The sequence below is a fragment of the Leopardus geoffroyi genome, chromosome B2, assembly GCF_018350155.1.
Source record: "Leopardus geoffroyi isolate Oge1 chromosome B2, O.geoffroyi_Oge1_pat1.0, whole genome shotgun sequence".
In the NCBI taxonomy this organism is placed as follows: Eukaryota; Metazoa; Chordata; class Mammalia; order Carnivora; family Felidae; genus Leopardus; species Leopardus geoffroyi.
The window spans coordinates 148,761,526-148,787,718 of NC_059332.1; the positions used below are offsets into that span (position 1 = coordinate 148,761,526).

General features: G+C 46.4%; 1 protein-coding gene across 5 annotated transcripts in view; it reads right to left on the reverse strand.

Annotated features, from left to right (window-relative positions):
* PDE10A (phosphodiesterase 10A) overlaps positions 1-26,193 on the reverse strand; it is a 618,961-nt gene that overhangs the window by 227,068 nt on the left and 365,700 nt on the right. The window contains exon 1 of one of the 5 annotated variants that reach the window (XM_045500246.1): positions 21,499-23,160. The exons of 3 other annotated variants lie outside the window; for them this stretch is intronic. In XM_045500246.1, coding sequence (XP_045356202.1) covers positions 21,499-21,643 — 145 coding nt within the window. In that variant the 5' untranslated portion in view covers positions 21,644-23,160. Of the gene's footprint in view, positions 1-21,304; positions 21,462-21,498; positions 23,161-26,193 lie in introns of those variants that run through there. One more of the 5 variants, XM_045500248.1, reaches the window with a different exon arrangement.

Sequence of the window (26,193 nt, forward strand, 5' to 3'; positions counted from 1 at the left end):
CTATCTTCTCTGATAAAGTAACACCTCCCTGATGGGATTCTAGGATCATTAAATTAAAAAACAAAAAACAAACAAAAAAAACAAAAACAAAGGAAACCATCAGCACTGTGCCAGTATCACCTTGGCCCCTGCACCACCTTCTCTTCCAGATTTATGCTTTCGGTCAAATGACGTCTATCTAGGGTCGTATCTCACAGTGAGTGTTATTTAGAAAGCCCAGCACCCATCTGTTATGTGCAGCCTTAAGAAAATCTATGGTGTATGGACCAGAAAAGACCCCAAATAGCCAAAGCGATCTTGAAAAAGAAAACCAAAGCAGGAGGCCTCACAATCCCAGACTTCAAGCTATACTACAAGGCTGTAATCATCAAGACAGTGTGGTACTGGCACAAGAACAGACACTCAGACCAATGGAATAGAATAGAGAACCCAGAAATGGACCCACAAACGTATGGCCAACTAACGTTTGACAAAGCAGAAAAGAATAGCCAATGGAATAAAGACAGTCTCTTCAGCAAGTGGTGCTGGGAAAACTGGACAGCGACATGCAGAAGAATGAACCCGGACCACTTTCTTACACCATACCCAAAAATAAACTCAAAGTAGATGAAAGACCTCAGTGTAAGACAGGAAGCCATCAAAATCCTCAAGGAGAAAGCGGGCAAAAACCTCCTTAATCTCGGCCGCAGCAACTTCTTACTCAACACGTCTCCAGAGGCAAGGGAAACAAAAGCGAAAATGAACTACTGGGACCTCATCAAAATAAAAAGCTTCTGCACAGCGAAGGAAACAATCAGCAAATCTAAAAGGCAACCGACAGAATGGGAAAAGATATTTGCAAATGACATATCAGATAAAGGGTTAGTATCCAAAATCTATAAAGAACTTCTCAAACTCAACACCCAAAAAACAAACAGTCCAGTGAAGAAATGGGCAAAAGACATGAACAGACACTTCTCCAAGGAAGACATCCCAATGGCCAACCAACACATGAAAAAATCCTCAATATCGCTCATCATCAGGGAAATACAAATCAAAACCACGATGAGATACCACCTGACACCTGGCAGAATGGCTAACATGAACAACTCAGGCAACAACAGATGTTGGCAAGGATGCGGAGAGAGAGGATCTCTTTTGCACTGTTGGTGGGAATGCAAGCTGGTGCAGCCACTCTGGAAAATAGTATGGAGGTTCCTCAAAAAACTAAAAATAGAACTACCCTACGACCCAGCAATTGCACCACTGGGCATTTATCCAAGGGATACAGGTGTGCTGTTTCGAAGGGACACATGCACCCCCATGGTTACAGCAGCGCTACTGACAATAGCCAAAGTATGGAAAGAGCCCAAATGTCCATCGATGGATGAATGGATAAAGAAAATGTGGTATATATACACAATGGAGTATTACTCGGCAATCAAAAAGAATGAAATTTAGCCATTTGCAACTACATGGATGGAACCAGAGGGTATTATGCTCAGCGAAATTAGTCAGAGACAGACAAATATGATACGACTTCACTCATATGAGGAATTTAAGGTACAAAACAGATGAACATAAGGGAAGGGAAACAAAAATAATATAAAAACAGGGAGGGGGAAAAACATAAGACACTCTTAAATATGGAGAACAAACTGAGGGTTGCTGGAGGGGGTGTGGGAGGGGGGGTGGGCTAAATGGGTAAGGGGCACTAAGGAATCTACTCCTGGAATCACTGGTTCACTATATGTTAACTAATTTGGATGTAAATTTTAAAAAAGAAAAAAGAAAATTAAAAAAAAGAAAATCTATGGTGTAAAAATATAAAAATCTGAATTTACTAAAACGATGAGTTATCATATGCTCTACAAAAGGTTCCTTTGACTTAGGAAAGAATTCAACGTCTAGGTTTACCTTCAATACCAAACCAAATCTGCAAACCTCTGTTAAAGATTCGCTTGCTCTGCAAACAGCTTACGCCCAAGAAAGGCTTTAAGAAGAGTCCACCTGCATAAAGGAGGAGCTAATTTGCAGTTTCTTACTAATCAGCCCTTTCTCCTGCTGTGACTGGTGCCATAAGGAAGAAAGAACACTGCTGGCCTCGTCGCAAACTTACCACACGGATCAAAGTGGTTTTCTTCAAAGAAAGCTGAAGCCGACCTGGCCGACTGGTGATCTGATCCTTATTTGCTGATGTTAATTGGTCTTTGAAGACACTATTGATCTGAAGATATTTTTGACCCACATTTCCTGAAAATATTAAAGTTAAATAGGGTGGAGAGAAGTGTTGCCAGGAGAGCCCAGTCACAGGCATTTTGGCTCGGGAAATAACACTGACAGGGCTGTGCTCTATATGCCGAAAACCCTGGAAAGCCATAGGAGGCCACGTAAAAGGGTATAATCCAAGGTGACCGTGTCCTCTGGCAACCCCTGCAAACTAATAAAGTCTCTGAAAAATCTAACGATTTTTTTAAAAGGCAGAATGAATCTTTTAAATAACTGCGTAAATATTGTGCCCCCAAAAAACGAACATGGAAAAAGAGACTATTAATCTGATCTGACATCTAAAACATGCAACTGTCTGACCACACTCTCCCTCCTGCTTAAATGCAGTTGCCCCCACGAGAGAAACCACCGAGACAAATGGGAGAGCCCCTGGTAACGATCGATGCAACGCACGTGATGCGTATTACCATACGCTTTCAAAAATACAAACAAGAAATTACAATTCCATTATCTTGGTATTTTAATATCAAGAAGCTAGAATGCTTTATCTAAGAGAAGTATGCATTCAGAACCAAAATCAACCTTCTCAAGGACTCCTTCGTTTTAAAATCAGAATCACGGGGCGCCTGGGTGGCGCAGTCAGTTAGGCATCCGACTTCAGCCAGGTCACGATCTCGCGGTCCGGGAGTTCGAGCCCCGCGTCAGGCTCTGGGCTGATGGCTCAGAGCCTGGAGCCTGTTTCCGATTCTGCGTCTCCCTCTCTCTCTGCCCCTCCCCCGTTCATGCTCTGTCTCTCTCTGTCCCAAAAATGAATAAACGTTGAAAAAAAATTTAAAAAAATAAATAAATAAATAAAATAAAATAAAATCAGAATCACTTGATTCTGTTTAATAACTTCTTTCTCAACCCAAAAGAGTCTTCAAAGTTTTTCTTGGAAGACCTAAGCTATGTAGGATGGTCAGTACATCAATTTTCCAAACACTTGCAGAGAAGTCTCTCTCCGCAAGTAGCCTGATCTTCAAAGGCAGAAACTACCACCTTATTCACCTTCTTTTCCCCAGAGCCTGGAATTACCGTGGATTCTTGTCCGTATAAAGTCCACACGAACACTACATCAGCAAATCCTGAACCACTCATCACCCCCACGGGGAAATACAGGGTTAGTTAGGCTCCTGGGAACTTCTAGCCACGACATTTTCATTCAACTGACCAAAACGTAACCTTGATTTATGTGCGTGTCTATGTAAAGACACCTCATTTAATATACATTATTGATTCGTTAACGTCGAAGTCACCGCCTACAGCACCCTAATGCATGCCTGGACAAAGCTTCCATAACACCATGTGCATCTTCTCCATAAGGCACATCACAGCCCTTTTATGCTTAAGAACACTGGATTCGATGGCACTTTGGACGCGGCGTGGGGGCCTTTTTAAACAGCCAAATCACAACTAAAAAGCACAAAAATGAGAAACACCTGACATTACACTGGTTTTGTTTACGGAACGGCTAACTGAAATTAAGGAGGCAGAGTGTTGCATCGTCGAACCTCAGCCTGGAAGGTACACGTGGGATGAGTCCTATTTTCCGCCGCTCTGCGTGTGCACGTGTCCACGAATGACGGCAAAAGCACGAATACCGATTTGGGGGTTACAGGTAATTTTAGTGAGTAGACATCCGCAAATACAGAATCCGTAAATAACGAGGACTGACTCTGTTTTCATATAGTAGGCATCTGACGAATATTTTAGAACTGAATGAGTAAGTGCTCCCATTACTTCCAGTAATTTCATTATTAATAACGATTATTATTAAAATCATTGTATTCTCGTAATCCCATCTAAGACACGCCTGCTTTACACTGAATCCACTGGGGCAGGAAGCTGTCCACATCAAGACCCACGCTATCCGTCAGCAGTCAAGCTAACCAACGGAGTCTGTGGGAACCAAGCCTCTGCCAACAGGCTACTTTCTTTGTCGATTCTACCAGCTCTTTGCTGATAAACGTGAAAACACGGAACAGCACACGCCATGAGATTCTGCTGGGAAACGAAGGGATCAAGTCCTGCCAATAGACCGGAACAAGAAATTACACACCACTTAGGCGTCAGCACTGAGACACTAAACACATTCATTCCTGTGCTTAAGCGTCAATATCACCGCTATGGACAAAGTCATTACCGAGGGGAAAGTAAGGTCAGAGTGCTGACAGAACGTAAGTTCTTTTCACACTTTGTCCTTGGAAAGACAGTTCTCTGATTTGTGACTGTAGCCATTTTCGAACACGGCGATATCCGATTACTTCACCTCTTAGACAAACCGATTTGACTCTTCGAGCAAGTTCTCACTCACACGCGTTCGGTGACGAGCCGATCGGCCCGCTCCGTCTCAGAGCCCACGGTCATCCTCCACGGGGCAGCAAATACAGCAGAAGTTTCCGGCCACCTGCTCCCGCTACGGCTTTTCCTCCTCGGCTCACGTACACGCCCCTCAACCTGCTACCTCCCTGTCGATATCGTGCCCCCCTCCCCCCCCCAACGCAACAGCCGCCGGTTCTTCACCACCCGTGAGCCGAATTCTCCCTGGTGGCGAAGGAGTGCCAGGATTCCGATTCTGCACACCGCCCGTGTAAGCCTCCCGCACACGGCACATCTGATTTCTGGAAAGGTTCGTGAACGTCACCTATTAGCTCTGAGACTCCCAATTCCCTGCCTCAACTCTGAATCCCTTTTCTGACAATAAGTTAACGGCCGAAGAAAAGGGACATGATTTTTCTGGTCGCTGACACCAGCTAACTCACGGAATAAAATTCCGCCTGTGCAAGACAGCTTGCCAGGGTTTTCTCTGAGCTCGGCCACTTCCGGACCCACGGAGCAAGTTCATCCTTCGATGCCTCAACTTCCTCGCCTGTAAAATGGGGCTGACGGTAGTATCTACAGCTCACAGGACTGCTGTAAGGATTAAATGAGGAGAAGAGATTACAACTGCTCAAAACAGTGCTCAGCAAATGTTGGCCGTCGCTAACACACGAATATAAAGTATCAGTTTATAGAAGTCAAAAAACAAATTACTGTATTGCTATAAAAGTGGCCTCAGTAGAATATCATAGCTTAAGGACAGACCTGGAGAAATTCAGTGGCATTTCTCAATTCCCAAGACACTTTCTCGACTTCCTTGGTGATAGAAGCATAGATGTTAAACAGATAATTCCTGCTTCTAATTGGTTGTACATGCTGATTACTGTGATCTGGAATTCTCATTGCTAACTTCATTCTACTAGGGTATATTTGGAAATGTAAGATTAGGCAATAATGCAGAACTTGAATTGCACTAATCTGAGCTGATCTCAGGATGAGCAACTAATAATTTTTGGTATATCGTGAGCTAGGTTATTCAGGTTTATAGACCTTTCATTTTGATATGGGCCCCTTGGGCTCCCTTTTTAAATTTTTTTTATTAAGTTTATACATTTAGTTTTTGAGAGTGAGAGGGCAACCTAGGGAGGGAGGGAGGGAGGGAGAGAGGGAGAGAGAGGGAGAGACAGAGAGAGAGAGAATCCCAAGCAGGCTCCATACTGTCAGCGCAGAGCCCGATGTGGGGCTCAAACCCATGAACTGTAAGATCATGACCTAAGCTGAAATCAAGAGTCAGACGCTTAACCACCCAGGCGCCCCAAATTGGGCTCCCTTTTTTAACAAGAGAGGCACAAAATTCCAGGTTTGAATGTTATCTTTCCTCTTTAGGATTTCATAATGAGCCATTGATACAGTTAAGCATTTTACTGGATGACATACTGTTCAGACTTTATCGCTATAATGACAATTTGGCTCTAGAACATGCTCCGTCTGGATTTTTTTTTTTTTTTAATGAGTAGAGAGAATATGTTTGGCATATGTACCAGTAGATTATCACCAGTCTTGAACAGCTAAATCTCATGAATCTCATATTCCTCCTCATTTCAGCGTAAATGCCAGTAAATATGTTGCGACACATGGCCTGCCAGATGTTGTGCTGCTGAACGATCTCAGTCCGTGGTCAGTCTCTCCCCTGCCCCATAGGTTCCGAAAGACAGAGGTGAAGGTACAGATCTTGAGGACAGTGTATGTAAGTTTTTGTACCGGCCACCTACTGAACTACCCCGTTCATCCTATCTGCCAGCGTTCTTTTTTCACAAAAAGATACCAAATGTGAAGCCTCGTGAGGGGTAACAAACATACCACAGAATACCATGCACGATGAATTAAACATGTTTTTGCTAACAAACATCCACTTCTGCCAAGCAATTCAGAAAGAATACTAAACTGTTTAAGCAGACAGGAATCTGGCCCACAGTCAAGAACAGCAATATAGTTGAAAGAGGAAGACTTCAGTCGAGCTGCTTTTGCAGACAAAGAGCCGTTTCCCACTCTGCACAAAGTGTGGGAAAGGAGCCAAGGGCGCTGCTTATCAGCTGTCTGACATCAGAGCAGGGCTGTGTGCGTCAGCCGGCCCAGGAGGGACCCCTGGCCTATGGCAAAGGCCCGTGTGCTTCTTCTCTTATCAGTTTCCAGCGTCTGGCACCTTCAGCCATTCCTGTGTGAACCCAAGAGGGAGGGAGGTGTGTAATTGTCGGCTAGGGTGTAGGCTAAAGTTGTGAGCTAAGCAGGTTTGAGCCACTGAGGAATGAAACAAACAGCTTAACATACTACATTAATTACAATAAAAGTTTCTGCCCTCAAACTCAACCTTTAAAGCAAGTGTTTCATTTTTTAAAAAGGTGCTCTAGCTATACATGACAACTCTCTCTACTTACGCAGATGTACGTCAGAGTTCTAGTTCCAGAAGAGTCATCCCATTATACTCCATTTAGGAGAGTTAGACAGCGATCTGTTAGAAAATGTGCATGTAACGCTTACGTTAGCTCCACTGAAACAGGTGTCTGGGGGCTGAGAATCGGATTAAAACTGCTTTCAAGTGCTCGCCAATGTGTGCATCTGGAAACACGGGGTCTGAAAGGCAGGGGGAGGCACACCCAGTGACCCAGTGGGGCTCAGGCATAGCCCTCCAACCAGGAGCGAGAATTTCCTGAAGAGGGAAACTGCCTTATGGAAACTACCCACAATTAATTTTTAAAAACACTTGACTTAAAATTACCTTAAGTTTTTAATATTTGAAGAAATAGCACACTTGCTAACCAAAAATTAAACTTGTCGACGTAATAAACTCGCGTTTTGAAGATCCAAAACAAAAGACTTCTACGGACTAGTTTCAATTCAGCTTGTACGTCAAATAGTCCTCTATTAAAAAACTACAAGGTGTTTATTCCATGATTTATAGCTATCTCCAATTACACTTCACGAACGACATGGGACCCTGCTGACACAGCCAATAAAACAGACTTAAGAAATTACAAACCTACTGCTTATTGTTCCTTAAAGCTTCTGTGTTAAATTGAAATGAAAATAATCAACTTGCACCCAGATACTCCCCTCTGTGGGTTGGAAGTCATGATGTCATAAACCGTGGCCAAGTAGAAACCTGGTTCTCTCCTTCCGGGACAAAAAAAATCCCCTCACTGCCCACACCTTCTGTTAAGGGCTGAAAAGGCGTCCCCACAAAATTCTACGTAGAAGCCCTAACCCTCAATGGGAGGACCCCTGGAGATGGGGCTCCTGGGGAGGGGATGAGGTCACCGAGCGGGGCCCTCGGGGCGGGATTCGCGCCCTTCTGCGAAGACAAGCCACGCGAGCGCGTGGCAAGAAGAGGGCCATGTGCAAGCCAGGAAGAGAACTCTCATCAGGAACTGGAACAGCCTGGACCTTGACCCTGGCCTTCCAGCCAGAACTGTGAGAATAGGCGGCCGTTGTGTCAGCCCCCCAGTCTAGGGCACCTTGTCACAGCAGCCGAGCGGACCAACGTCCCTTTTCCTGTCCTCACACCTCAGTCCTCCTCTCATTCCTACGGAGTCGGCTCTGTGCCCTCACCCGCACCCTTCCATCCATGTCCCCGGCCTTCTCGGCCGTCTCCGCCGCCCTACTGAGCGTGAAGAATTGTCGCAGCGATGCCTCAGCTACCACCACGGAATCCCTTGCCTATCCCCGCACAACGTAAACCCAAACATCCAAGTCCTTTCTCTGGCCTCATTAGTTCAGAGGAGACCGCACAGCTGTGCCAAACCCTCCCGGGATCTCCCGGGAGTCATCTCCCGGGATGACTCCGTGTCCTGGTCCCCAGGACAGAACCAAGACTTCCTTCACTCTTCTGCACCCACACACAACGTTGTCTCCCTGACACGTAACCTGACTGCTTTGATTTCTGGGAGGATCCTTCCCTTTTCCTCCTCAGCATCTCTCTGAACCGTTACCCGCATCCTACCTTCTCCCTTACCCCAGCCAGCTCTTCCCCTCCCCCGCACCCCCCTCCCCCGGGACCCCGGAGATCCCTTCTTTGTTCTGTTCACTCGATTACCCCTTTCCACCTCTCAGGTCCTCAAACCCTCTTCACCCCCTTCTCACAGATTTCTAATACGCTCGGGCGCCCACCAATCCCGACGCGACAACAATCAAACTTCCCTCAAGCCGGGGAAACTCATCATGTATTCTCTTTTTCCTTCTTCCACCATCCCGCGCTCCCTGTCCTGCCCTCAGTCAGATTCACGCCTCCATCACCACACTGTGACATCAGACCCCATCGCTGCCCTGGAACAGCTTTCGGAGATTCGAGCCAAACTTCCCTGAGCAGTTCAATCCGATCATCTCGGCCTCCTGACGGCCTCAGTCTTCACCTGCTCAGACTCAGCCATATCAGATGTTAGGAACCAATCCCGTGCTTTCTTGATAATTTCTCCTACGTAACACACCAGAGAAGGTCTGTTATCCAACAATCAATTTGCCTAAAGCAAATAAATCATCGCACAGACTACCCATCCTGAGAAGCGTAAAATGAAAAACAGCCAACCAGAACTTCACAGAGACTCTCAAAATCTGTTACAACCCATCCGATACTAAACGCTGCAAGCTCTAGAAAACAATAAAAACCTGCCAACGATGCCGTGAGGAGTCACTGAGGGTTGATGTTCAAAAGACGTCAACGTACGCACGAAACCAGTTTCAGTCGATCGGTAATTTTAAGACACTGGCAGATTAACACTTAGGGCTACAAAGTACTAGTTTGCTACCTACCGGGGTGGCCCTTCCAAGTGTCTTTTGCTGACTTAGAGCCTCTGCTCACCTGTTAAATGTTGGGATTTCGTCTCTCCTATCCTCATTCTATCAGCGCTTTCCTCTCCTCACACCAGGGAAGGTCACTGTGGCCACTCCAGAACAAATCCTGATTGGACAAATCGATCATGAGAGCAACCTGGTCCCCTGCGAGTCAGCCGGTTAGCCACTGTCCCTCCAACACGCTAACCAGGCTACGGTGAGAGCATCTATCTCGCCGCCATCAGAGCAAAGCCAACTGGCAGAGTGGGTGCAGCAAAGTGGATCCTAGGAATGTCAATGAGCCACGAATTCCATCAGCCCTGGAGCTGCCCTGCCTCGGGGCTCCTGGTTTGAGCGCATCACCTTTCGTACTCTTCAAGCGATCTGGATGGGTTGCAACCTAAAGGTACCCGATTACGGACACAGTCCTGTGAACCAGCCCTACCGCCTCCCCCGCCCCCACCACAGTTAACTAGTGTTTCTGCTTTCAGGTCTCCGGGTCAGCATCTCTGCACGCTACCCTGGGTGGGGGAACCCACCCCCTGGGGACGCGCAGGCCAGCAGGACGGACACCGGGAGCACAGGCCCTCGGGGCGGCCGGCCTGCCACCCCACACTGCACGCGGGTCCACGGCCTGGGACACCGGGAAGCTGCGAGCAGGCTGGGCAGGTCCTGAGGCTGCGGCCGTCCACGTCCGGAAGACCCCACGCCTCCACAGGCCGCGGGGCCCCTAACACGCCAGCACCCACGCGCGGACCCTTCACTGCATACTCTGGGGCCCACCTCCCGGCCGCCCTGCACCGGGAGGTCCACCCAGACCCCGCCCGGGGTCCCTCCGGGGCCTCCACGCCCCACCAGCCGCCATACCCGACGGCAGGGCGGGCAGAGGGAGGCACTTCCGGTGACGTCTCGCGCAGGCCGGAAGTACAGCCCGGCCGCCGGCGTCTCGGGGACCCGGAGTTTTCCTTCGACTGAGGTGGGCACGCGGCCTGCAACCCGGGACCCACAACTGGAGGACGGGCTGAAGAAACAAGAACACCTGGAAGGCTGTTTAAACAAGCAACACTGCACAGTCCCTTGCCCCTGCCAGCCGCCCCCTCCTGGCCTCTCCCCTCACCCCCGGCTGAAAAAGAACACACGAGGATGCCACTCGGTGGGCTGCGAGGTGCAGGGGCAACACGGCTGAGTAACCTGCTGGGTTCCCGCGGTGCGCGGAGCCGCAGGCCCAGGGAGGCCGCATCCCTGTTCGTTCAGTGGCCGCGGGTGTCTTGTTACCCGCGTGGGTAAACTGGACCCCTTGCCCCTCCCCAAGGCCTTTTCCTCCCCGGAAGAATCCAGGCGTGTCGGTGACTTCAAGATCCTCTTCTGCGAACACCACAACCCGGTGGCACACTGACAGTTTTGTAGGGTGGGAGCAACGGGCGTTTTAAGGTTTTAAGCGAAAGGGCAATAATCTGTTTCACATTTGTATTTTAAAATGCAGCATTTAGTCAGTTGCTCGCTGTTTCAAAACAAAGTGAGAAAACTCTTCTTAGATATGGAAGCACCTCCACGACCTGGAGCCAAACACACCCTCCTCTCCCTCTCCCCCTCCCCCTCCCCTCTGCTCTGACTCTAAGTACTGCCGCCCATTCCCACCTCAACCCTCTCCTAACAAATATGCATGCCCTCCTCGGCCACCGAACTTTCTCTACTTCTGCTCCTACATGCATAATACAAAGTCACTGTCTCCACCTGATTTCTCTCCATGTCTGCCTTAAAGCTCTGTCTGAGGGTCAACCATCCGGCTGTGCAAGATAATGTAAGACGTCAGTGCCACTCCTGTCCTTAAGGTGTTCATAGTCAGACCACTAAGAACACAGCGTTGGAACAACCGTGCAAGAGGCCTAAAGGAAAAGGGAGAACAGACTTACCAGATGACTAAAAGGTGGTAGGCCCATGGGGATGAACCCCAGTTTTCCACCTCCAGTAGCTATGTGTATGGCACCACTACCCAATGAGAAAGAACACGAGAACTTCAAATTTGGACAGGTTAAATTCTACAATTTTTAGTATAGTAAGAAAAACAGATGAAAATAGACCTCAATTTCCTTTGTAGATCCATTATAATGACAGTGAGGGAAGAAAACCCAAGTAAAAAAGCCTGCCAACTGTTCAGTTCTAACTTGCCATATCTCTTAATGCCCATAAAAATAGAAACATTGAGTTGTCTATTGAAGCCTTATAATTGAGAAGAACAGTTTGGACCATTTAATACTAATTTGAGTTATCAGCACACTTGGACAGAGGGATAGTGCTATGGACTGAATGTGTGTGTTCCCTGAAAATCCGTACGTTGAAGCCCTAATCTTCAGTGTTTCAAGGTGAAACCTTTGGGAGGTAATGAGCTCATGATGGTGGAGGCCTCCAGATGGGATTAGTGCTCCAGAAGAGACAGGAGAGACTTTCTCTCACCCTCTCTCTCTGCCATGAGGATAATGGAGGAAGGTGGCCGTCTGCAAACTCTCAGTAGGAGCCAAATCGTCCTGCACCGCCAGAATCAGCCTGTGCCTCCAGAAAGGAGGAGCACAAATGTCTGTGGTTTAGACCACCCAGCCTACGTATTTGTAACAGCAGCCCAAACTGAGTAAGAGGGGAATATGCATGTCACTGAAAAGGTATGATAAACAGAATTAACAAAACAGGGAATTTCTCGTAATGTGCTGCTAAGGCATTCAAGCTTTGAGAAATTTCCTTTGAGGATTCTGATGAGCAAAAGTGCTAAATCCTACCGGGGGTGGGGATTAATTTATTCTGTTTGGCACAAAGGATTTGAATAGCCCTATGCTGATCTCATATTTAAAGCAGAAAAAAGGAATCAATCAGTAGTTTCGAGAGGAGCATTGAGTAGAAGTCCAAGGACAAAGAATTTTGTTCTGGCCATTTCATGAACTTGCCACACAAGCCTAGAAAAATCACAAAAGGTAATTTTAGTGATTTGGCTTTTATCTCTTCACCCAACGATGCATTGATTAGTCCATTCAACAACTGTTTTTGAGCGTCAACAAAATGCGAGGTACTAGAAATCTAGAGATAATAAAAACAGGGTCCTTGGGGCGCCTGGGTGGCTCAGTGGGTTAAGCGTCTGACTTCGGCTCAGGTCATGATCTCACGGTTCGTGAGTTCCAGCCCGGCATTGGGCTCTGTGCTGACAGCTCAGAGCCTGGAGCCTGCTTCAGATTCTGTGTCTCCCTCTTTCTCTGCCCCTCCCCCACTCATGTTCAGTCTTTCATTTCTAGAAGTACAAAGCAATACAATAAAAAGTAAGCGAACTGTAGCAAAAGTGTTAAAGTTAATGCAAGGTTAAAAACACAAAACCAATGGGAAAATAAAAACTACGTGATGAGAGCTTCGTAAGTAGGAGCGTATGTTTTAAATCATTATACTTCACAAATCTCTATCTCAATTTAATAACAAGTTAGAGATCCATATTTCAAATTAAGTACATTTTTCCAAGATGAATTTGTTCTTATCAAATGACCTACTCACCAAGTCTTAATGAATCTACCTATTTTAAAAGCACAAAAGATGAAATTTAAAAAGGTTTTGAGAAAACATACTGAATATAAAAATGGGACTCAATTCGAAAGAACGAAAATCATACATACACCAAAGGAAACAACATAGATTCATGAATCATGGGAACAGATGCCCAAAAAACTCCAAATTCTACTCTTTGGGGATTTTTATTAGCTATACAATCAAGTATAGATGATTCTTTCTGAGCTTTTATTTCTTGAACTTAATTTTTGTTGGCCTTTTCAAATTGTTATACATTCAAAAATTAAAGCAATATAAAGACGGTATACACAGAGAAGTCTGATTGTCACCAGACCCCCCCCCCCCCGCCACCAACACACGCACAAATTATGATTTCCTGTGTATCTTGCCAATGTTCCTTCAGGTAGCAAATAATGAACTTGCATGAATACAAGCGAAGCACATCAACTGTACCCACCACCAAAATACCAGCCTTCACAAGCTGCTTGATTCATGCAAAGCTTTTCTGAGCCAACTGCTTACGATAATAACAGTCAACATTTGTTGAGTGCCTACTATGTACCAGGATGTACCTGGCAGTATTCTAATCACTTTCCATTTATTCAATTAATCTTCAAAATAACCCTATGACAGATCGGTAGGTCTACGTCTTACAGAAGAGGAAAAGAGGACTAAGAGACTAAGTAACTTGCTAAAGTTTACCCAGCAAATACGTAACTGAGCCACGTTTCCAATGAGTGTGCCTTCAGATTCCATAGTCTCGAATTCCTACTCTCCTCCTACCTGTCAACCTTACTGCCTCTCAACCGTTCACAGGTTAAAAGCCAAATATCGTGGTTGGCCAAAAAATAACCTTTCCAAAGACGGCCGTGCCTCCTCCCCGGAACCTGGGGATGTTACTTTATATGGCGAAACATGAAATTAAAGATTTTGAGAGGAAGAGCTTAGCCTGGATTCTCCAGGTGGGCCCCTAAATGTCCACACCTTCAATGTATCCCACACAGCGCTACAGCCGCTCAAATAATTCTCTTCCCAGGAAAGCGGAAAGAAAAAGGCAAGAAAGCACAAATTGTGTTGAAGTAATTATGGGGAGAAACCAATCAGACCAATTCAAGGAGAAAGCTGCACACCAAACACTGGGCTCTCAAATTTAAATGTAATAGTTAAATTGCTCATCTTTAACAGCACTTTAAGGAAAACCAAACGAGGAATTTCCTTTCGGCTCTCGGTTCTTCGATGGGGATAAGTTAGTTTTGCTATAAACATTTAGCATTTATTCCCGAGGAAGATGAAGACATTTCTCAATTTACTGCACTGTATCATTTTATTAACACTAGCAGGACTGATAGAAAAACTAACCACTGCATGTCTCATCAAGTAAAAACTGTAAGAAACCTAGCAGTTAGCAAGTTCTAGGCCCACCCATCGTGACTGAGGGCCAAATGTGGAGGAAAACTCCAGACTCGTACCTCACAAGGGAAAAGACTGTTTATCAGGCGGGCGGGGGGGACCTTATTTTCATAGAGCACCCGAGAGCAGAGTTAGAAAAGACTGAAACGTATGCAAACCTACACATCTTTAAAGTTTTTGCAAACGGCATTAACAAATCTACCAAAATGCTTGTATTTCTTAGAAATAACAACAAGATTTAGTCAGTCTTAAAGCATACAGCTTAATAGAATGCTACATTGAATGCAGCCTTAAAAGCCTTCCTCCAAAAAGCCTTTCTGGTCCCAGTTTGTCAGATGATCACGTATGACCTTGGATAAACCGACTTTAAATCCATCCGGAAGTAAGTTGGTGGTTTCCCCAAATTTAAAGTATGAATGATTTCTTTTCCTCCTCCCCTGATTCATATGATAGAAGAACTAAGGCATAAGTCCTCCGGGAAAGCCCTGTTCAAAAGCAAACCAAAACAAGACATACTTTTCACATGCCTTCCAGGAAAAAGAAATGACTATGTCTGCCTTTTTAGAATTCAGGCTGCAAACTACAGAGGATAAATGAAGACAAGCACCTTATAAAAGGTCTCCACACAGAAACACCCAGAAAACACTGCTGCCCAGCTATCAGAAGTGGGTCTCAGAGATCCAGCGACCAGAGCTGAGTTCCACCCCTCCAAGTACAATGCTCCCTTGACATTTTGTTTCTGTTGCCAATCCTATGAAACTAGATGACCCCATTCTGTTTTAACCAGTATTAGCCTTTATACTTTCCCTATTACCAACCAGAAATGTTATCTTCTGTCCTTAAGGGAATTTATAAAGTTGAACAAATATTGCTTTAAAAACTGGATGGGTTTTCTTTCTAACTACATGTCTACTGCATTTCAAATTAAGTTATTCTGGTTATAACAGACACTAGGAGAAAATACCTCTCCCATCCCCACCCCTCCCCAGCCTTGGCTTAATACTAGAGCAAAATCCTGGTGGCATTAAACTACGGAGGAGTGAGAAAAATGAATATACCGGGTCCCCTGCCATCAAAGTCAGTGCTTTCAAATATATTCCAAGATAAATATGAACTAAAACGCCTGCATTTAAGCTACATTGGGAGAGACACTAAAAATAAGTTGCATTTAAAAAAGCACTGTTTTAAGAAAGCGTGGACGTGTAACTCAATCACAACAACCACAAGGAAATCATAGATTTTTACAGCTATTTCCCCTCGGTTAACAAAGTGCTTGAATCAAAACGAATTCGACAATGGGACAGAGTTGTTTCGCCCAGATACCTTCCCGTGGCATCGTATCAGGATTCGTTATAAATGAGCACGGTCAAAAGGGAATCACGCTGCAACCTTCTTGCCTATAAATCTTCACAGCCAGCACCAAGGGGGCTTTTCTTCCCAAGCCCCCAAAATAAGCATCTCAAGTGTTTTGCCTGACAAGTATTTTCAGCACGCCTCTGTCAGTTTTTCAAGGCAGAACTTGGAATAAGGTTTAAGTTTTGTACTTGGAATAAAGCTGGTGCGGTAGTCCCGGGTCAATGGAGAAATTGTTTGTTTATTGTTTTGTCTTGCTTTGCTCTACTCTAGTAAACCTGTCAGTCAGTACTGGCTGTGGTCTCTCCTTCAAAGCCCAGGGTTTCCAGTAACAAGAACCACAGCTGGATGGGACGGGCTGCCAGAGATGTGAACGACCACAAGCATTACTCATCCGGTCCTGCCCTGCTCTGCAATCTTGGCCAAAAGGCAATGTCACGTTCACCTCACACTTGGGACACACAAGCGAAGAGCTCACACAGCTCCTCGGACGACCCTTAAAAATGCTAATGTAGCCGCTGAATATAGAGCAGCCTGACGTAAATTAAAAATATAACCTACCTGAGATTGCCTTCAACGGGTTTTATGCCGTTTGCCAGAAGGAACTTAATCCACAAAGCCGACCCAGTCATTCAACAGTGCTTTTTGTTTAAAAGACTACACTGTGTGTTTGTAACAAAGATCTCAAATATCTATTTTAAAATACAAATAGAAATGCTATTACATTTAAAAAAAACATTCGTTATTGTACAATCGGTTTTAATTGAAATCCACAAATATAGATGTATCATATATATATATATATGAATGATACAGTTCAAAATGCCCTCATTAGGGAAGTTGATGATATGATTCAATTTTCTTTTTTTTTTTATTAAAAAAAAATTTTAACGTTTATTTATTATTGAGAAACAGAGAGAGTGCATGAGCATGGGAGAGACAGAGAGAAGGGGAGACACAGAGTCTGAAGCAGGATCCAGGCTCTGAGCTGTCAGCACAGAGCCGGACGCGGGGCTCGAACTCACAAATCACGAGATTACGACGTGAGCCGAAGACAGACGCTTAACCGACTGAGCTCCCAGATGCCCCTGTATGATTCAATATTCTAAAATGAGCAAAAGCAGGGGTGCCTGGGTGGCGCAGTCGGTTAAGCGTCCGACTTCAGCCAGGTCACGATCTCGCGGTCCGGGAGTTCGAGCCCCGCGTCGGGCTCTGGGCTGATGGCTCAGAGCCTGGAGCCTGTTTCCGATTCTGTGTCTCCCTCTCTCTCTGCCCTCCCCCGTTCATGCTCTGTCTCTCTCTGTCCCAAAAATAAATAAAATAAACGTTGAAAAAAAAATTTTTTTTAAAAAATAAAATGAGCAAAAGCAGCATGAAAATGGGATACTACAATAAAACAATTTTTAAAACATCAAACAATTCACATGTCGACTATTACATCAGCAAAATCTACAGGTAGTATTAGGACATTACATAAGTCACATTTCAATTCCTTTAAAGTCTTACAGTAAATATTTATGTTTTAATAAAGAGATTTTTGATTGTAACTTAAGAAATTTTAAAAAGGCAAATGCACTCCTAAACTATTCATCTTGTAAGGACACTAACCTTATGAGTCATGTAGGTGATTCTGATTAAGGTAAGGATGCGAAGAGTATCGAGTCAAAATTTTAGACGCGCTGAAAACTTTCCTCAGATTTCTTGTTCTATCGCAGCCCAGAAAACAAATTATTCTAAGTGTGCTAAATCATCAATATTAATACTTGTACCAGGAGATGAGATTCTTGCTGAATTAAACTGGCCTGTAGTACATGAGCTTTCTATTAATTGCTTTCTACATGGATTACTTGACATAAATTTTTTTTCATTCCTGGTAAGGAAGAACTCTATAGTATTGGATTTGAATTAGAGGTAGCAGTATTTAATAAACAATAAACTTAGTAGGTAAATATATATATATATATATATATACATACACACACGCACACGCACACATATATATATATATATTTTTTTTGCTTTAAATACTGAAAACCCCTTAATGGAATAACACCCAAATTGCAGTGAGCACATCTAGTGCTCAAGTCTTGGTGACTAAATACCCTTCTCCGTTAACAGGACCAAGGCTCCTCGGAGAAATGGCTGATTCCTGGTATGAAATAGGAAAACACAAAGTAAATGTGGAAAAATCTGTGCTAGAAGGCCAAGAAACACCTAAGACTAACAGGCAGTATGGGAAACGGACTAAGAAAATGTTCTGCAAGGATTCGTACAGGCCAAATCTGGGGCACTTTGAGGGTCAGAAATCATATATATAGCTATGGGCTGTAATACATTAAATACAAAAGGAGAATGGATAAATGTGGTAATGTATCATTGTACATTGGAATGTACAAGAAACTCACGAGTCCATGTTAATACCCAAAGTAAAACAAGGAAGGGGGTAGCTCTTGTGTACAAGATAATTCAAAATTTAAATGAGGAGGGAATACTGGAATCTTTCAAAACACATCCTTCTGTAAACCTCAAAGTAACAGTTCAAGCAAAATTCATCAACGAATGGGAAAACCACTTGAATAACTGGGTGTTGAGAACTAACAGTCCCACCACGTGCAAGTACCATTCCCCAGATCACTCATTACAAACGAGAAAAGATACCTTTACGGTAGAGACATCTGGCTGACACCAACTGAACCTGAGGGCAAATTTAGCATCACTAAAAATAGAACGGACATTATGTGATACAGTGAAAATGTGTGCTAAGCCAGAGAACCATCTACTCTCCTGCATAGTTTGAAAGAGAAGTAGCATCTAAAGGGATGGCAGGAGGGAAGGCTGGTAAAACAAGACCCAGATCGTGAAGTAGGGATTATCTCCAATCTACGGATGAAGAAACGGAACTTCAGAGAAGTCGCAAAACTCTCTCAGAATCCACTGTCTCATCACTGGCCGAGCTGAAGTTCGCACCAAGTCCGTCTGGTCTAAAACCCAGATGCTTTTGACTACAGGAGCCTGGCAACCTCAACCTGATCGTCCATTCTCGCACATTTTGCAAAGCAACTTGGCCAAAACTTTGACGCTATCCTTCATGACTTTCTCCCCACCCCCACGCCCCGTGCACCAGGCTGTACCTGTTGGCTGCACCTTTAAAATATATTCATGACCCCACCACGGCTCATCCAGTCTACTGCCTACTGTGGCCCAGGCCACCATGATCCTTTGCCTGGACTGCTCACTGGCCTCCTAACTTGTCTCCCTGTGTCTGCTTCTCAACGCAGAAGCCGGAATGGTTTCAGTAAGTCAGAACAGGTCATTTCTCTCCTTACAAACCCTGTCACGGCTTCCTATGTTATTCAAAGAACAGACAAAACTTTTAATGGGGCTCTGAATACCCTACACAGTCTTTCTTTTGTCCCTTACTCTCTCACTCTGGCCTCTCTGCTTCGCCTCCCAATATTCCAGCCATGCTCTCAAATCAGGTTTTTACACTTGCTCCTGGTTCCCTCGGAAAACCTGGTCACGAGCAATCCGCATGGCTCACCTGCTTGACATCTTTGCTCAGATCTTACCTTCTTGGTACAGCCTTCCCTGCTTGTATCAAAAGTGTAAGTACACTCCATCTCCCCCTTCACTGTTGCGTTTTTCTCCCGAGCACTCACCTCCAACCTGATGCACGATTTACTGATTTTAATTTTTTTTAACGTGTATTCCATTTTTGAGAGACAAAGAGAGCCAGAGCACGAGCAGGGGAAGAGCAGAGAGAGGGGGAGACAGAATCCGAAGCAGGCTCCGGGCCCTGAGCTGTCAGCACAGAGCCCAACTGGGGGGGCCCTTGGGGGTGGTTCAGTCGGTTCAGCGTCCCACTCTTGATTTCGCCTCAGGCCGTGATCTCACCGTTTCTGAGTTCTGCAGTACAGAGCCTGCTGGGGATTCTCGCTCTCCCTCTCTCTCTGCCCCTCCCCTGCACCCTCTCTCTTGTCTCTTTCTCGTTCTCTCAGAATAAACACCAAAAACAAAACAAAACAAAAAACAAACACTTTAAAAAGACTTTTACCCCACCTATTTTTGGTTGAGGGGGGAAGAAAAGCGAAACCTGTCAATCCACTGGTTAATTAAAATACCAATATCTATTTTGGCAACTCTTTAATTGCATCTGAGAATGGTTAAAGTTTCGTTCTGAGAAAGTTTAGAAGCAAACTTTATTACTCATAATTGAATTTCTGTTCTGATTTCCACATTTGGGAAAGAGATCGCTCCATAGGACTAGCTATACCAAAGAGATCTTAAAAATATAACTTTTAAGAGTTACGGGCAAACACACTGGTAACTTACTGTCAAAGTTATCTCTTCAAACAGGAAAAGCAACTGACAAAATACTCTTCAGCAAAACTGGACTTAAAAGTTGCCCAACTTAAAACATTGGTTCAGAAGTGGTTCCCCATCACGAAAAAGGAAGTTCTTCCCCTGATCGGTAAAGAAGGTACCAACGTGTGACGTGGGCCCTGGGCTCGTCCTAAGGTTCAGATGTGTAAAATGGTCATGATAATAAGAGCAACCTCATAAGGATTATCGTAAAGGATAATAAGGATAACGGATGTAAAACTTTTAATATACTGCCTAGAATGTGATAGTTGCTCAATAAATTGTTCCTCGGGTTCTTCTATTTTCTGCTAAGCTTATACAGGGGGTACAATCACAAATCCTTTTTCAAAGAAAAAAGTTCCATCATCTCTTGATTTTTTCGGATAGACATTACTAATCCCAGATGAGCGGTTAGAAACTTGGTTCACTACAGCCAGGAGCCACTGGGCTGTGGAGCTCAAAGGCAAATACGTCGTGACTGCCCTTGCACCCGTTCACCCTCTGTCGTCTCTGGAAGAGATCTCCAGTCGTCTCTCTGGAATGCCTTCCTCTCACCTGCCACCTCACCCAGATGCGCCTCCCAACCCTTCAGAGAGGTGAGCCGCAAGCCCTTCCAGAAAGTACCTCCACAACAGCCCGAACTCTGACCCAGACAGCCCAGCACCTTCTGATCTCTCCTCCGTGCCGGTTAACTTCAGAATCGCTGCATTACAGGATGATCGGGGATGAACTTGAAAGAACACGCTCAACCCCTCCCTTCGGTGACCTCCAGGGTCTCCGCCACGTGTGTTCCACGCGCTCTGCCCAAAACCGCGCGGGGGGAAACCAGGCACCCGGCACGGCCGCCCTGACCTTCAGAAGGCGACGGGACCTGCGTGTGCACTCTGTGCCCAGTGTACCCCCCTCGCCTGCAAGCGGGTTGGACGTGTCCCTGCGGCACGAATGCAGGGCGCCCTTCCCGCGCGCCGGACCAACAGCATCCCAGCCGGTTCTGGCTGTGTCCCCATCGGCCCTTCTTGTGCATCTTGGAATGAGCAACAGTCGGAGGAAGACTTAAAGCCCCTGCCTCCGTCACGAGCCCCACGCTGACTAGCAAGACCTTAGGGGCGCCTCTGTGTCACTGCCGTGTCATAAAACAGCTACTTCGAGAGGCCCAGGGCCTTTCAACAGGCTTAGCAGAGCACCGGGTACACCGTAAGCGCCTAATAAGCATTCGCTGCCGCCTCCTTTGGACAAGCCCCCTCCTCACCATATAATGTGGCCATACCACAGTTGGCCGCTAACCGCCAGGGCACACGGGCACAGGCAGGAGCGCTTCTCGGGCCACCAGCTCGGAGCCTCTAAGCAGGCCTCCCTGGCCTCTTGGGCAGCCTGACCCCTCCGGGCCGCACCGGGCATGTGGGCAGCCCTGGGGGCAGAGACTTGCACGGGCCCCCAGATCACCTCCTTCCCACGCGGAGTCACAGCGGGCACCGGTGGGGACTTCTCCTGCCCCACTCTCACAGGCCAAGGATCCACCAACCGCCCTCCAACAGATTCTAACTGCCGAGGCGGAGTCCGACCTCGTTCCCTTCGGCGCCGCTGACATCACAGTGCGAGCCTGGAATCTTCGCTGGACTGCACGTCACACGCCCCTAACCGGTCAGAGGCCTTCATCTGGCTCGGTCTACGCTTCCCACCAACACAGGCACCTGGCCCCTTACACTCACCCACCTTCACCCCTCCGGGGATTCCGGGGGACACTCACTGGGTTTTTGGCACTACGGGGGGACCCACGGCCAAGAGAGCCTGCAGACTTTTCCAGCATGCTAACCGCTCTGCAGAGAAAGAGAGAGAGAGAGAGAGAGAGAGAGGCCAGACAGCGCACGGTTCTAAAGCACGACTGTCGGCGACGGTGGCAGTGAATGAGCTCTCTGTAAAGTGAGGTTTCAAGAGCAGGGAAAACTGAATCCAAAGACAAAGTGGGTTGTCCACTGAGGGTCCTTGTTTCTATTTAAAAAGCCAAAACGCGTGTGTTTGTGTGCGTGTGTGGATGTCCTAACGTGTCCCGCAATTGACAGCATCCCAACTCTTCCCAGCCGGGCTCACTGTGACGAAATCACAGCTGCCTTCCTCCTCCCTCTTCCGCGGTGGGACCACACTCCCCGCGCGTTGACTTCCTCGCTGCGTCCTTCTCCCTGGGTCCCGCGGAGCTTCGCATCGGCAGATCTACGTCCGTGTATTTCCTCATCAAACCTGCCACTCACACAACGCATGCTCTAGAAAGCTCTTGAGACCACTTCATCAAGGACACAGAAGAGTATCTGCCCACAGACGTATCCACAGGGCCCGCCACGCTGCCTCTACTCACTGGGACAGGATCGTTATCAAGTATAACCACACAGAAGTATTTCCAATACGGCTCCCAGGCTATTCCCTCCACGCCTGTGCCCCAAATAAGGAACTAATTCTTGAAACACACCTAAGGCAGAAAGCAACATTAGCCAAATCTCGTGTCCAAAGATGTACGTAAATACGACTTTGATATTTTCCCCCTAGCTACTCAAATGCAGTAACATTAATATGTTGTTTTGCAAACAGTTCTGTACGACCCATAATTTGCCAACATTCACTGAGGGCTTGCTACGTAATGCTGCGTTTTACGTCACTTAGTAACATAAATAGAATTCTAATACGCGATGCTTCCAACTGCCCTAGGAAGGAGAAAGGAGGAAGCCAGTGCACAAAAACCGGAGACTCCTAGACTCTAAGACGCAGTTGCCCCAGCCCCCAAACTCACTTCACAAGAGTCACTGCTTTCGAGATGTCCTTGTCTCTCGACGCCCCACTGGCGGACATTTTTACACTAAGAACTTGCCAACAGACAACTTCTTAGGCCTTCAAAAAACTTCACCTTGATTAGTCAGGCAGGCTGTTCTCTGATGTTTTTATTTTGTTCTCCATGCATTAAATAACCAGTAAGGTCTGCCATGCCTGCCTCATTTATTATTGATATTTTATGATTATACGGTTTCCTCTCAAAGTCTCTCGGTATAAAGAGTTCCATACTGAAGAGCCTCACGACTACTGCAGTATTGAATCCAACTTTATGCTGGTTGCAGTAACCACTGTTATATGGTAGATGTCAGAAAATGAAGAAGAAAAATCGTGTTTATAATCCATATTTTTAAATTTTTTTAACGTTTATTTGAGAGAGAGAGAGAGAGAGCAAGGCAGGGGAAGAGAGAGAGGGAGACAGAATCTGAAGCAGGCTCCGGGCTCCGAGCTGTCAGCACAGGGCCCCACGCAGGGCTTGAACTCATGGACCATGAGACCATGACCCGAGCCGAAGTCAGATGCTTAACCGACTGAGCCACCCCAGGGGCCCCTATAATCAATACTTTTTTTAAAGGCAGACACCACGATCAGGGTATGCTGAGCAAAACAGGTGGCTGAGACCTGTCTGTACTTTCCGTGCTGTCCTTTTCTCTGTCCACCACTCGCGTGGCCCTGGCCGTCTCCATAGGCCTCGCCAGGGACAGGAACGTCAGTCAAGAAAGTAACTCTAGCTGAGGTCTCAGGCCGTGGTAGCAAACACGGGCAGCAAACCAGTCCCCCCGCCGCCAGCCCACATGGCCGCCCCACCCACCTCTGCAACCCACGTTACGCCCTTTCTCAACTGAACACTCGAGAGAGCCAGCAGCCACCTAAAGGAAGTGACCCTGCACTATCAACCTCCTGGCCTCTGGGGCTTCATTAACAAGTTGTACCACTGTAGGGGTGCCCGGGGGGCTCAGTCGGTGAAGCGTCCGACTTCGTCTCAGGTCACGATCTCAACAGTTCCTGAGTTCAAGCCCCACGTGGGGCTCTGTGCTGACGGCTCGGAGCCTGGAGCCTGCTTCCGATTCTGTGTCTCCCTGTTTCTCTCTGCCCCTCCCCGCCCTCGAAAGTAAATAAACATTTAAAAAAATTTTTAAAAGAACGTTGCAACCTGTACTCTTCCTGTTCAAGACCATCATTACACGCACACAACGGTTTAAGACACTGGGGGAAAGTTAACAGGGTCACGTACGGGGAGGGGAATTTCTCCCTTTATGCCGAACGTTGTTCACATCAATGAGTTTTCTAAGTGAATAATCACGACACGAGAAAGGAACGTCAACAGTAATAAAAAGCTATCAGAAAACGAACCTCTTCTGCATTCCTAACCTTTATTACAAACTTCTCGCTCACATTCACCAAATCCAAAAGTCGGTAGCTCTCCTGGGCTCCTTCTTTCCCTCACGTGTGAAATTTTAGAAACAAACACATCTTTATCAATTTGAACTCCTTAGCATCGTTTACATCTATTCTCGCCACCCCGTCCCCTCTGCCTTAATTTGAGCCGTCATCATGTCGCTCTACGGCAGTCTACTAACCGGCTTCCTGTCCTTCACCTTGGACCCCCCTCCCCCCACCCCCGACTCCACCCTTGGCATTGCTTCCACACTTCCAGAACCTACACTAGAAGAAGGAAGCAAGCCGGCCAGCCAGCAAGCCACGGCACAGGTTTAACCCGTCCAGCAATGCCTTCCAGTTTGTGCAGAAGTCAATCAACTCAGTCTGCCCAGGACACCTGCCAAAACATCATCTCCCACCATGTCCCCCACTGTCCTCCATGTTTTTCTAAGAATAAGCTTCTTACGCCTCCCTCAATCTTCCATGATTTTGCTCATGCTATGTCCCTTAGCCTGGAATGTGCCTCCCTTTCCTATCTCCGCTGACAGGAAAATTACTTCTGATTAGGAACTCGAGCCAAGCGTCACCTCCTCCATCAAAGTCTTCTCCTTGTCCCTCAAATGGAAGGCTCCTTCCTCTGTGCTCAAGCTGCCACTGAATCAATAAAATCAAACAGGAGCCCCGTGTACTGGATGTCGTTGGTTCCAGGAACTTCAAACGCTGCGTGCATCCCATATTAACGCTACTTGGAGGTAGGCACCCTTCTGCATTTTATATCTTATAAGATGTTGAAACCTCTCCCATTTGAGGAATGACAAAACAGAAGTCAGATGGGTTGGGTGGGAGGGCAGGAGAGCGAGAACTTGTCCAAAACCTTACAGTAAAAGAGACTTTGCTACCAAATATTCCCAGCTACCCACTAGGTTGCATCACTTTTGTTAACGTTTCATTGTACTTAACTTGCTTAAATTTCTCCCTTTCTCTGCAAAATCCCAATCTTCTTGGGGACAGGGACTATTTCTGATTCATGCTTGGATCCTCAGGCCTAGTACAGAGCTGGACACACAACTGGTCGCTGGGCAATGCAGCCGCGTGAGTCAGGGAGGGCGCAGTCTGAAGGGGTACAGGCTTTGGGGTCACACACCATGATCTTCGACCAACGGTTTCAGCTCCAAGCCTCAGTGTCCCTACAAGTGCAAAAGTGATGAAACGAACTTTGTATAAGGGCTACTGAAAAGATGTCATGAGATAACACAGATAAAGCACCTGACACACAGCCTGGAACGCAGCAGATTCTCAAAAATGCTGTCAATGGTTACAATACCAATGAAGAAAAAGAAACTCACGATAGGGGCAAGCATCAGCCGTAATGGCTAAGTTCTGCCGATGTAACAAACTATCCCAGCATCTTAGTGCCTCAGAACACCAAGGATTTATTTGCACTCACTCAACTTGCCCGTGGAAGTCCTGGTGGCTTACCTCTACTTGGCTCTCACTCAAGAACTCAGAATAGGGGTGCGTGGGTGGCACAGTCGGTCGAGCATCTGAATTCGGCTCGGGTCATGATCTCGCGGTCCATGAGTTCGAGCCCCACGTCGGGCTCTGTGCTGACAGCTCGGAGCCTGGAGCCTGCTTCCGATTCTGTGTCTCCCTCTCTCTTTCTGCTCCTTCCCCACTCGCACTCTGTCTCTCTCTCTCCCTCTCTCAAAAATAAAGATTAAAAAAAAAGAAGAAGAAGAACTCAGAATAAAACCTCATATGGAATGTCACTGCCTACCATGACAGGGGAAGAGAACACGGTAAACCGTGAACTGGCTATTAAAGACACCTCACCTCCTTTCACATTTTATTGGTCAGCGCAAGCCACGTGATCATAAGCTTGAAGGAGGGGGAGAAACGGAGTCTTGTGTTGACGACTGACCACAGGGGGAATGGAAAGGC